This window comes from Plasmodium gaboni, chromosome 6 (genome assembly GCF_001602025.1).
Source record: "Plasmodium gaboni strain SY75 chromosome 6, whole genome shotgun sequence".
NCBI lineage: Eukaryota > Apicomplexa > Aconoidasida > Haemosporida > Plasmodiidae > Plasmodium > Plasmodium gaboni.
The window spans coordinates 406,015-420,491 of record NC_031486.1 but is presented as its reverse complement, the minus strand read 5'-3'; the positions used below and the strand labels follow the sequence as shown (position 1 = coordinate 420,491).

Below are 14,477 nucleotides of genomic sequence, written 5' to 3'. Positions count from 1 at the left end.
ATTTTTTTTTTTTTTTTTTTTTTTTTTTTTTTTTTTTTTTGTGTGTGTGTGTGTGTTTATATTACCCATTTGTGAACCTTTTATTATACATTATTATTTAAAAAAAAGAAAATGTTGTTAGATTTATCAAATAGTAAATTGAAAAGTTTAGAGGACTGTGATATTATCTTAGAAAAGTTGATTGAATTAAATTTGGATTACCCAAGTATAACATATTTAAACGTTTCTCATAATAATATAAAATCGATTAAAGGATTAAGGGCCTTTGAAAATTTAAGAGTTTTGAATATATCACATAATGAAGTGATATCATTAGATGATGACTATATTCCATGTTGTACTGAGAAAATTATAGCTGACCATAATTTATTAACAGATATATGTTTTAAGGGAATTGAAAAGGAAGAGGAAGAATATGATGAAGATATAAGTGAGGAAAATGATACGTATGAAAAATATAATAATGATAATAATAATGATAATAATAATAATAATAATAATATTAATGATGATGATGATAGTAACATTTTATGTGCGAAAGACATTATAAAAAATAAAACAAAGGATTATAAAAATAAGAATTTAAAGAATGATGAAAATGACGATGAGAGGAAGAATCATCATATGAATAATCGTGAGAAGAGAAAATTTACAAGAAATACATCTATTTATGACTCTTTTAATACTAACCTATTAAATGATAAGAATATGTATACAAATAAGAATTTACCATTAAATAAACTAATTTATCTTGATGTTAGTTATAATAATATAAAAAAATTAACAACATTTGAAAAATATTTACATATAATAAATAAAAATAAAAGAGAAAAAAATGATTCATGTTCTGATGATGCTTATATGAATAATTTTATTTCTAATAAAACAGAACAAGATGTAATGATTTTATTTTTTAATTCTTTAGAAACTTTACATTTAAGAGGTAATCAATTAACTAATCTCAAGGGTCTAAGTGTTTTCAAAAATTTAAAAGTTCTTGATTTACGTTCTAATTTTATTAATCATCCTGTGCAATTATTTTATATTTTAGATAATAAAAACTGGCTTAAGAAATATCAGAAAAATAAAATGGAAAGGAAAGATACAAATTATTATTCTTATTTTGTTTATATCTTAAAAAAATATAAAAATTTTAAAAATCTACAGAATTTATTTCTTCAAGGAAATAATAAAGTTCTCAAACCTAAATATTTATTTATGAGTGTATATAATGTTTTGAAAAATATTAACGTTAAAAGGAAGTTAAGTACTGATGTTATCACAGATAATATCTCTTTAGATGTATCCAAAAAAAAAAAAAAAAAAAAAAAAAATTATTTTCCTAATGCTGAGTCGGAAGACGAACAAAATGGAGTTGGTAGTTATATGGACTTTGAAGGGGGAGATGAAAAGGATGATGAAGAGGAAGTAGAAGATGTAGATGAAGTGGAAGATATAGATGAAGTGGAAGATATAGATGAAGAGGAAGATGAAGATGAAGATGAAGTTGACGATGAAGAGGAAGACCATATGGAAATTAATGAAAATGAAGAAGAAGATTTTATAGAAAATGATGAGGAAGAAAATTATTGTTTGAACCAAGAGAATAAAAAAAAAGGAACCGAATTAAATAAAGACTTGGAAGAAAAAGAAACATATGATGATAAAATAAATGAAAAGAAAGTGGATGATGATCATATGAATGGATATAATGATAATATAAATAATTGTCCTAACGAAGGAGATGAAGAAGAATCATTTTATGAAGATGATAGTTCGAATGAATATACTTATATAATGGAAAAAATGGGAATATCATCTAACAAAATTAATAAATTGCAAAACAATAATAATACAAATAATTATTTGAGTGACAGAACACATGAAGAAAAGGAAGTTTATGATGATACTTCTCAAGATAATTCCGAATCGAATTTAAATGGGTCATCGAAATGTTCTCCATTATATAGCGAAGATGATACAGAATTTGAAAGTAATGAAGAAAAGGAATATGAACAGGTAAAGAAAAGAAATAATAAAGAAAATGAAGAAAAAGGATATGATGATAATAGTGATAACAATGATGGTGGTGATGATTATAACAATGATGGAGGTGATGATTATAACAATGATGGTGGTGATGATTATAACAATGATGGAGGTGATGATTGTGAAGAAAAAAAGGTTCAAGATAAAAGTTTATCTATAAAAGACAACTTAAATAATAAAAATGTATATTCTTCTAAAACGAGGGGAAAAAAATTTTTATATTCAACTAATGATGATGAAGATGAAAAAAAAATCGATGATCTTATTAAACATATTAGCTATAGTGTAAGCAGGAATTCTTCAAATATTATGTCTTCTCAAAATTCATGGAAAAAAAATCAAGCATGTATAAGTGTGAAAACTTGTAATGATAATAAAAGAGAATTTGTAAGTGATAATGAACAAACAGAAAAAAAGGAGGTTCAAAATGAAAAGAAAGAAAGAGATAATATTAAAAAGAAAATTGTGAATACTAAAGAAGAGAATAATATATATGAACTATCAAATATGTCATATGTAGAAAAGGAAAATAATTGTAAAAAAAATCTTTATAAATATATTAAAAGTGCTGATCACACAAACAAAGCTCTTTTGAAGGAAAAAAATATTTCTTCTTCATCTGGATTACATTATGAAGAATGCTTAAATGATGAAATAAATAATAGGAATACAAATGATAATATAAATATTAAGAATGAGAATAATAAAATAAAGAAAAATAAAATGGAGATAAAAATTAATTCAATAGATAAAACGTATGAACAAAATGAAGGAAAAAATCTTTGCGTTTCATCAGTTTTAAAAAAAAATAAAAAGACTAATGATGTCCTCAAAGAAATATTAAACAAAAATAGGGACATGGATAAGTCAACACTAACAAACGTTTCTTCTATTGAAGAAAGTGATATGTTTGATAGTGACTATGAAGAAATAATAAGCACATCGAATTGTGCTAATATGAATGATAATAATAAAGATAATAATATGGAAGATAATAATATGGAAGATATTAATATGGAAGATATTAATATGGAAGATATTAATATGGAAAATATTAACATACATAATTGTAATATAAAAGAATCATCCAATTTATCTTTTAAAAATAAAAATTATTTGAATTCAAAACAAAAGGGGAACTCAAACTCTCTTACAAATAATTATGTAAAAGAAGATAAAGATAAAATGGATGATCATATAAAAATGATAGGAACTATAGAAAAAATGATCGAATATAAGAAAATGAGAGAACAAGGTATTAATAATGATGTTGATATTTGTATTTCTAAACAGGAAAATGCACAAGGTATTTCTAAAGAAAAAAGGAAAAAGGAGCAACGAAAAAATCAAGGCACAAATGGAAATATATGTAGAAATATATGTGGAAATATATGTGGAAATATATGTAGTAATAGATATGATAATACTTGTGGATATATAGATAAATACAATGATGAGGAAAAAAAAGAAGTGTGCAATATTTTAAATATTTCTTATAAAGAGAATAAGACTAATATTTCTGATGAGAACAATTTAAAGACAGAGATATGTGATATTCAAAAAAAGATTAAGAATGAAATGAATAAAAGTTGTAGTAACAAAGATATTTGTATATATAAGAGTGAGGAAGAGAAAGAAAATATAACATATAAATGTAATAATAATAATAATAAAAATAAGTTACCAATGTCGAATCCACAAAATAGAAGGTTATATCATGCTTGTTCATCTTTTAAATCAGAATCTACAGATGTAACAGAAAGAACAGGTAATATGGATAAGAAGTTAAAAATAATAGAAAAAAATATTCTAAATAACGATTGTTTAAATATAAATAGTATGAAAAATATGAACGACTTAATAATTTCAAAGAATATGATGAATATACAAGCTTATCCTATACAAATTGAAAATAATAAAGAAACAAAAAACTGGAATAAAAAAGAACAAGATCATAATAATTCTTCTATAATAAAGGATACTTTGTTAGTAGAAAAAAGGGTACCTAAAAATGAGGAAGATAATGATTATATAAATGAAAAAAATAAAAAAAATGAAAGTATTATAAAGAGAAAGAATGAATTACAAAATAATCATAAAAGTACATGTATAAAAAATATAAAAGATATTAATATATTAAAAGATAGAGAAGAAAAATATAATGACAAAGATAGTATGCTATATAATAATTTGGCTTTATATCTAAAAGATGTTTGTTTAAATTTAGGAAAGGAAAAGCAATACACTAAAAATTTATTAGAAGAAAAAAAAAAATTAGAAAATGAAATAAAAATTATGAATCTACAGAAAGATATTTATAAAAAGAAAATCAAAAACTTAGAAAAATTATGTATTGAGAAAAATAAAATTACAAAAAAATATAAAAATATGAATAACACATTGAAATCTTTTGAACATATGAAAATGCAAGTTCCTAAAGACGACATGCATTCACAAAATGAATATATAGAAAATACCATGGAGAAATTATATGTAATATTAAATTAGGGATATAAAAAAAATATATATAAAATGAATATATAAATATATGTTATATGTATTTTATTTTGTTTATTTTTTTTTAATTTTTAGAACGTATTCTTTGATGCTTTTGGAGAGGAGCACATAATAACCAAAATGTAAAAAAAAATAAAAATAAAATAAAATAAAAAATAAAAAAAAAAAAAAAAAATAAAAAAAAAAAAATGTAGAAATTGAACATATATATATATATATATATATTTATTTTTATTTTTGTAGGATTGAAAGTTTAGCTGATGTTTATATTAGAAAGGAAAAGAATACAGAAATGAAAATGATAGAACACAAAAAGGTAACAATATATATATATATATGTATATTTATTTGTTTATATTTATTTATTTATATTTATATACCAATATGCTATCCTTTATTTTATTCGAAGGAATTGGATTTGTTAAAGAACGTAGAGGAAATTGTAAAAAAGAAAGATCAATATTACAACGAATTATTAAAAAAAAATGAAATTATCAAGAGGTAAAATGAATAAATAAATATACACATATATACATATATACATATATATATATATATATATATATATATATATATACATATATACATATATATATGTTGCTTTATTTTTTTTTCAGTTTGAATATCAACCTAAATAATATAACCAAAAGCGTTGCTGATATGAAAAAAAGCATAATAGAAAATGAAAACAAATCCAAGGAGTTATTATTGGAGTTATCAAAAAAAGATTCAATGTTGAAAGATATGGAAAAAAAGATCTTAATAATGGTAAGGCAAATATTATAAGTAATAAAAAATAAATATACTTTGTATATATATGTATATATTTATATATATTTTTTTAGAGGGGAAAAGAAAAGGAATTTGAAAATGAAAGAGCTAAAATAATGGATCTCCTAAAAGATAACGGTAAAAAAGGAAGAAGATAAAAATGTATATGAATAAATATATCATATGTATAATATATATATATATATATATATATATATATATAATTTTTTTTTATTAAATTTAAGATGGCAATGTGAAGAGCATAAAAGAATACAAAGACGATATTAAAGCACTTGAAGAAAAATTAAAAATATATATAGAAAAATCTAAAAATAAAATGAATGACAAAAATTATGAGAAGATGGTAGATAAATTACATGATGAACAAATAAAAATACACTCATTATTAACAGAAAAAGAAAAAATTATAAATGAAAAAAATATTCAAATAGATCATCTAGAAAATCAATTACAATCATGGGCAGATGAAGCAACCAACTGGGTGGTGATGGCTGATAAGCACGCCAAACTTATAACAAAACATAACATATTAAAGGTAACAAAAATAAAATATATATATATATATATATAAAATTAATATCACAACATATTTTATATATTACTTATAGACTGCATACACAAATGGTATATCCATTCTAAATATGCATTATATATATTTATATATATTATATAATATATTTTTTTTTTTTTTTTTTTTTTTCATTATGCAGAAAAATTATGAAGAATTGAAATTGAAATATATTATGGATATGAAATACATCCAGTCAAATAAAAATGAAAAAGTTAAGGAACTCATAAAAAGGTTTTCATAAATATTAAATGACACAAAAAAAAAATATATATATATTATATATATATATATGGTTTATTTTATTATTTTTATTTTATTTTTTTTGTTATTGTTCTATTTAAAAGAATATTATTTGTTTTACTTTATTATTTTTTTTTTTTTTCCATTTTAATTTGCTTTTATATTGAAATAAAAAAATGTGACCATACATGTTATGTTGTCATTCAAATAATTTTCTTATTTTTCAAACTGTTGTTTAAAAAATATATATATATATATATATATATATGTCATATTTTTTTATGTGTGTATTTAATATAACCTTTTAAAAATATGAGAAAGAAAATACACGATATATATATATTTTTTTTTTTTTCCATTTTAATTTGCTTTTATATTGAAATAAAAAAATGTGACCATACACGTTATGTTGTCATTCAAATAATTTTCTTATTTTTCAAACTGTTGTTTAAAAAATATATATATATATGTCATATTTTTTTTTATGTGTGTATTTAATATAACCTTTTAAAAATATGAGAAAGAAAATACACGATATATATATATTTTTTTATATGCCCATGAAGAAAGCATTACAATAAATATAAGAATATTTTAATTATATTTTTAAAGTATTAAAATATAGTGCTTATATTTCATAAATAATATTATATCTGTGTATAATTAAAACAAAAAAAAGAAAAAAAAGTAATAACATAAAAAATATATATATATATATATATATAATATAGTTTACATATCAATATAATATATTTAATTTATGTTACTTTTTTTGAAAATTAAAAAATAAGGGATATATACAGTTATTTTATTATTTCATTATTATTATATTATTGTTATTTTATTTTATTTTTTTTTTTTTTTTTGCATCTCTTAAAAATATAATATAATATATATATATTTTAATATTATATAATAAGCATAAACCCCCAAAAAAAAAAAAAAAAAATAATAATAAAGCATCTGTAAGAAAAATATATATATACATAAAAAATATGTATATTGATTTTTTTTATTTAACCTCTTACAAATGCAATTTTTTTAATATATATATTATATGTACACTTATGTATATATAATATATATATTATAATATTTTTTTTTATGGAAGAGAAAAAATAAAATGAATAAATGAAAGGAATAAGAAAGAAAATATATATATATATATATATATATAATAATATATATATTATTTTATATATATATGAAACACAAACTGAATATATTAATAATATACTTTATATAAATAAATATTATTTTTTCACAAAAAAAAAAAAATATATATATATATATATATATATATATATATAATATATTTATATATTTAAAACTGTAGAATTTTAATATATGTATTATATATTATATTATAAATATAATATTATTTTCTATATTAAAAAAAAATATAATATAAAAATAAATAAATATATACATACATATGTATTATATATATATATATATATATTTTTTATATAATATAATAATAAATGTAAATGTTTATAAAATTTAAAAAAAATTTTGTTAATTGAATATTAATTAATTTATAACAATATATTTACAAGATAAAATATTTTGTGGCTTAATTATAAATAAATATTGTTTTTATCAAAAAAAAAAATAAAATAAAATAAACAAACAAAAAAAATAAACATATATATATATATATATATAATATATTATTATATTTATTTATTGTTTTTATTTTGACCAGTATTTTTTTTTGCGGTTAGATATATTTGTAAAGGATATTATAGGGACTACTATTTTGTATTTTTTTTATATATATTGTTAAAATTTTGTATTATATTTATTATAATTTAAAAAAAGATGGCTGAGGTGAATAGTGTTGAAGAAAATGTAAATGAGGAGATTGTAAGTTTTGAAGAAGAAGTTGAAACCTTTTTAATAAATTTACACGATTTTGTTTATCATCGAAATGCTGAAGCTATAAAGAAATTGTTTGATACAGATTTTTATACAATATCTGAAATATATTTTAAGAATATAAGATGGCCATCAATAAAATTGGTTGATATATTTTATAAACAGAAGAATAGATTTCATAATTTGATTCATTCCTTATATGAAGAGTTATATTATCGTCATGTATTTATAATAAAAGATATAACATTAGAAGATCGTAAGAATGCCTGGGATAATTATAAATGTTTATTAAATTTTATAACAACCATATGTACAGATTTATCAGGTGATTCTAATGATAATGTATTGGTTATGCCAAATGTATGGGTATATGATTTTTTATCAGAATATATATATCAATATCAATCGATGTGTCATTATAGATTACAATTATTAAAAGATTCAGAAAAGAATGAAGAAGGAATATCATTTGTTACACAAAATATAGATGTATTTGAGAGTAGTATTGTTTTTGAAGCATTACATAATTTATTATTAAAAGGAGAATTTAGTACCTTACCTTTAGAAGAAAAGAGTACATATGTAAATAATATATATAATATAAATAATGAAGAAATAAATAGTAAATATCAGTTTGCTTATTTTGCTTGTTGTATATTATTAAATTTATATGTATTAATAGGAGATTATTATACAGCTTTAAAAATTATATCTCATATAGAATTAAATCATAAAGCATTATATTGGAAAGTTACCTTATGTCATTTAAGCATATTTTATAATATTGCATTTTCATATATGATGTTAAAAAGATATAATGATAGTATAAAAATATTATCACAAATTTTAATATATCTATCTAAACAAAAAATACATTTCTCTAATCAACAAAAATATCAACAAAATTTAATACATAAACTTATAGATAAAATGTATCTAATAATTATTATTTGTCATTCTTTAACAAATACAAGATTAGATGAAACAATCCTTCAAAATATAAAAGAAAATTATTCAGGCAAATTTTATGCTTTACAATCAGCTAATGAACAAACTTATGCAGAATTATTTATTAGGGTTGCACCTAAATTTATTGATCCTTTATCTAATATTAGTTTCCAAATATTATCAAATTTTCAAAATCTACAAAATCAAACATATAATTCTGATCCAACTAATAGACAACTAGCCATTTTTTTAAAAGATGTATCATATCAAAAAAAAGCTTTCTATTTTATTTCTTATGCTAAATTATATCATAATATTCAATTAAAAAAATTAGCAAATCTTATGAATTATAATGAATTAATAAATAATGATGATGAATATGAACAAGAACAAAATGTGTCATCAGATATTATGTGTGTTAAAAATTGTAGTAAACAATTAATATGGAAAGAAGGACCATTATATACAGGAGATTTTATTAATTCCATATTTGGAAATTCATTTGATTTTTTTATTGATCTAGATATTGTAAATATTAAAACAAGAGCACACCAAAAAATATTTATTGATTATTTTGTTCATCAAATTAATATGAGTAAAAATCTTATGAATAATTTATTAGGAACTGCATCACCACATATGTATAAAACAAAATATGACCACTTTAAGAAAAAACACAAAAATAAAAACAGAAATAAACACAACAATAATAATAATAATAATAATAATAATAATAATAATAACAATAATAATTATTATCATAAAAATAAACAAAATAAACAACACCATCAAAACAGACATAACAATCAAAATAAACAACCTAATCAAAATAGGCACACTCATCAAAATAACATGCACACACAAGTAGCTGCTTCGTGAATACACAAAAAATGTTTTTATGAACTATTTTTTTAAATCTTACATAATATGGTAAATAAATATAAATAAATAAATATATATATATAATATATTATATATTATATATTTATCCATTATTTTTGTTGTACGGGTAATTTTAAAAAGTAAATTATTATATATATATATATATTTAATTCACTTTTGATGTTTGCAATATTATCTTTATTTACATATATATATATTTATTTATTATGTATTAATTTTTTTTTTTTTTTTTTTCTATCCATGTATATAACCCATTTTTATGAGGCCAAAAAAAAACATTTATAATATTTATTTTTAATCTTATTAACCTTTTAATTTATTTTCAACCTTAAAATGAGTATAATCTAAAAAGTGTACATATATATATATATACATATATTTATATATATATGTTAAGAGTCACTTATTTGTTATCTCTTATTTTGCTTCAAGGTTATTTGTAAATTCGACCTTCATATATATAATAAATACGTAATATACTTATTGTTATATATAAACATACATATATACATTATATTAATTCATGTGTGTATAATTTTTTATTCATTATTTCAAGTTTACTTTTTAATGATATTTTAACCCTTTTAAAAATAAAAAATAAAAAAAAAAAAACTTCTGACTTTTTTTTTTTTTTTTTTCCCTATTTTAATGTTAAATATAAAAAAAATAAAAAGAGAGAAAGAAATATGCATACACAAGGGAAATAAATAAATATATATATATATATATATATATATATTTTTATTTTTTTGCACATTATTTTAAATATGAGTGAAATAGGATTTATTTCTCACCCTCCACCTGAACCAGACTTCTGGATTTATTTTGCCAAGTATTTGAGAAATACATGGGTTCAGGTAAAAAAAATTATGACATATATATATATATATATATATATATAATACTATTATTATTTCTTATATTATATGCTTTTTTTTTTTTTTATTGTCATATTTTTCAGTGGGCTATTGTATTTGTTCCTTTTATTCTTTTCGCCCTCTACTTAAAATTAACAATGCGTAAGACGAGAAAAAAATGAAATATGTATATATATATATATATATATATATATATATATATATGTATATATTTTTTTATTTATTATGAATTTTTCCTGGAGGCTTCATATGTTAAACTATATAATAAAAATATGTTTGTACACCTTCATATATGTATTTATTACACCTATGAAATATTTAAATTTTAATCTTTATTTCTTATTTATAATTTTTTATTCCATTGTAGCCTCTTTTCATGTGAATGAAAAGGAACATTCAGAGGAACAATTTCAATTTAGGGATATGAAGGAAATTAGAAAAAGGAGGAACACCATGAGCAATAATAGTTTATAGGGTTCATAAAAAATACAACACATCTTACGTTAAATTTATATAATAATTAATATAAAAATATGTATTTATTATTTGTAAAGATAAATATAATAAGAGCATTTTTTTTTTCTTTTTTTTAATTAAGATATAATTAATTAATAAGTTAATGATGTATTATGATAACATAACTGTGTTTATATAATGTGTACAAAATATTAAAAAATTCACAAGTATATAATAAATATAAAATATATATATATATAGTGCAACAAAAAAATATATTAAAAATATTTTGAACCTGTTCATAATATAAAAACAATTAAATAAAAGCCCACATTAAAAAGGATAAAATATATATATGTAGATGCGTATGTGCATATATTATTTATAAAATATATAAAGGATGTTAATTTTTTAAAATTCCTTCAAAGGAGGATAGAAGTAAATAAGAATTATTTCTTAACCTTTATTGAGCTTGTTTTTGCTTTTGACGAAATTTAGATATCTGTAACAAAAGGGTAACCAAAAAAAAAAAAAAAAAAAAAATTATGAAGAAAATTCGTATAAGGGTTATATGAATAACATAAATTACAAAGATATAAAAGACATTGAACGTGTGTAAATATTAATATATATAACATCTCATTACATAAAAATAATTAATATATATATATTACCACTGTCGCAAATCTCTCTTTCAGTTTGTCATTCTTAGCTATGCAATCATTGGGTCCATATGGTGGTTTTATCCTAACCTCACCATTTAAGACTAATATATCTTTATTATTCCAGGTACAATCCGGATGACTAAAAAAAAATTATACATATATATATATATGTGTAAACCATCAACTACACACATATATACATAATATATCTGTTTGATTTAATTTTTTTAGCTTACGTTTTCCATATAAAATCGAACAAATCTTGGGCCTCCTCAGTTATTCCAATTCCAATTCGCAACTTTGCTTTTTCAAAATCCATCAAAGCTTTTTTTTCTATTTTTTGAACAATATTTTTATTAATCATTGGAATATTATCATTTGTATTTTTTACCTTAGGTTTTATTTCTACGTCTAGTATTATACTTATTCGAAGCAAATATATATTTGATGTCCCATTTTTATTATCTCCTTTTATTACTATTAAATCTGAAATTATATCATAACAAAATAATTCGCCTTTATATATATTACCATCATAAGTTTTTATCACCAAGAAACTACCAAAGTGTAAAGATGGATCAAAACTTTTTTTAACCATAGCACATAAATTTTTTTCGTTTCTTTGCTTTTTTATTTTATATTTTTTATTTTTTATATTTTTTATTTTATTTTATTTTTTATGTACAATTTTATGAGCTAGCTATTTTTCAAATATTAGCTTTTATATGAAAAAAAATACATTGTAAAATTGCACAAATTATAGAACTATTGATAAAAATATATATATATATATATATAATATAATATAATAATATAAATTTATTATTTAAAATCATAGAATATTTTTATATGTATTTTCTTGACGAAATTAAAAATATGTTACATAATATTATCAATAAATAAAACATGAAAAATATAATCTTCACAAAATATAGATAAGTCAATGTATGCTGTAATTTTACAAATGATAAAATATATATATATATATTATTTAGAAAAACATACAAATGCATATTAATTATAATATTTATCCAACTTTATAACTTTTAAAAATTATATATAAACCCTTTTATATAAGTGTACAAACGTATTGGTAAAACTACACATATATATATATATATATATATATATATATATATAATTAATATTTGTATTTATATTTTTGTTGCTTGAAAAATAAAATTAATTTCTTATTCTACAGATCATCAAATAATTTGTACAAACAAAAAAATCCTGAAATTGTTAAAAGGTCAAAAAGTAACAAAAAAGAATAATTTTTTCCTTATATATATATATAATTCTTATGTTCATAATTTTTTTAATATGCATATATATATATATATATTTTATTTTTAAAAAATGAATAAGAAGGCGTATTTATTTTTATGGGTATTATTACTCATATAATAAAAGTACTTAAATAAATATATGTACATAAGCTTTTAAAAAGGGAATTATAATAAATAATACATATATAAATAAATAAATAAATATATATATATATGTATATTTAAAAAATTATTACACATACCAGACTTTTCATCAGTCATTTGCACATAATATATTATACATCATCCATACGCGAAAGAATATACATATATAAATTTTTTTATTCAAATGATATTATTCTTTTAACAAGATCATTCCTATTTCTTATTTTTATTTTTTCCCCATGCCTTTTTTAGAAATAATACATTATATGTACATACAACTATAGAAAAAAAAAAAAAAAAATAAAAAAAAAAAAATAATAATAATAACGGATATACACTTATTTAATTATAATATATTATATATTATATGTATGATTATATTATTTTCCATCGACCTTTTTTTTTTTTTTTTTTTTTTTTTCTATAGGTGTATGTACACATTTATTTGTAAGAGCTTATTTAAAACAAAATTATTATATAGATAAATATCTATTTTTGATATTTAAGTATATCCATAAATATACATTAGTATATATATCTATGTAATTACATTAAAATATATATATGTATTTATTTTTTTTATATGAAATTATTTTTCATTCTATATTGTGTAATTCGTAAAAATAAAATATTACAAAAATATTTATAAAAAAAAAAAATTATAACATAAAAATATAAATACCAAATTTTTTTTTTTTTTATAAATATTTTTATATTGAAATTTTCATATTGAAAAAACAAATGAAAATAATAAAAATATATATAATATAATATAAATGAGAAAATACTTAAGTGGAATAAAATATTATAATTGACATAATATAATATTTTTATATGAATAAATTATATTGTCCTATTTATATATATTTTATTTTTGTTATCTATTCATTATAATTTTATGGAAAATATATTTTAGTTTATAACATATACTATTATATTATTACATATCCTTGGGCTCATATATACTTATAACTATTTTTTTATTTATTGACTTTTCCTTACATATGATCCTTAGGGATATATAATAATATATATATATATATATATATATATATATATATAAATAATATATATATATATTAAATATATATATAGTAGTTATATAGAAGGTTATATTTTTTGTATCTCTTATTTATTTGTTATT

At 18.9% G+C, this 14,477-nt stretch overlaps 4 protein-coding genes across 4 annotated transcripts; 3 read left to right on the top strand and 1 right to left on the bottom strand.

Annotated features, from left to right (window-relative positions):
- Positions 1–111: 111 nt before the first annotated feature.
- PGSY75_0612200 (leucine-rich repeat protein) lies at positions 112–6,170 on the top strand (the record flags this gene model as incomplete). The annotated part of the gene is made up of 8 exons (XM_018784703.1): positions 112–4,542; positions 4,642–4,688; positions 4,810–4,882; positions 4,976–5,067; positions 5,184–5,334; positions 5,412–5,475; positions 5,583–5,893; positions 6,069–6,170. 8 exons carry the CDS (start codon positions 112–114, stop codon positions 6,168–6,170), a joined length of 5,271 nt encoding a protein of 1,756 aa, XP_018642757.1.
- A 1,823-nt stretch (positions 6,171–7,993) lies between these two features.
- PGSY75_0612100 (putative eukaryotic translation initiation factor 3 subunit L) lies at positions 7,994–9,877 on the top strand (the record flags this gene model as incomplete). The annotated part of the gene is made up of 1 exon (XM_018784702.1): positions 7,994–9,877. One exon carries the CDS (start codon positions 7,994–7,996, stop codon positions 9,875–9,877), a length of 1,884 nt encoding a protein of 627 aa, XP_018642756.1.
- Positions 9,878–10,668: 791 nt separating this feature from the next.
- Positions 10,669–11,253, top strand: PGSY75_0612000 (hypothetical protein; the record flags this gene model as incomplete). The annotated part of the gene is made up of 3 exons (XM_018784701.1): positions 10,669–10,758; positions 10,863–10,920; positions 11,147–11,253. The coding sequence occupies 3 exons, from the start codon at positions 10,669–10,671 to the stop codon at positions 11,251–11,253; spliced, it is 255 nt and encodes an 84-aa protein (XP_018642755.1).
- Positions 11,254–11,698: 445 nt separating this feature from the next.
- PGSY75_0611900 (putative lsm12) lies at positions 11,699–12,498 on the bottom strand (the record flags this gene model as incomplete). Its single annotated transcript, XM_018784700.1, has 3 exons — positions 11,699–11,737; positions 11,910–12,039; positions 12,137–12,498. 3 exons carry the CDS (start codon positions 12,496–12,498, stop codon positions 11,699–11,701), a joined length of 531 nt encoding a protein of 176 aa, XP_018642754.1.
- Positions 12,499–14,477: the final 1,979 nt, after the last annotated feature.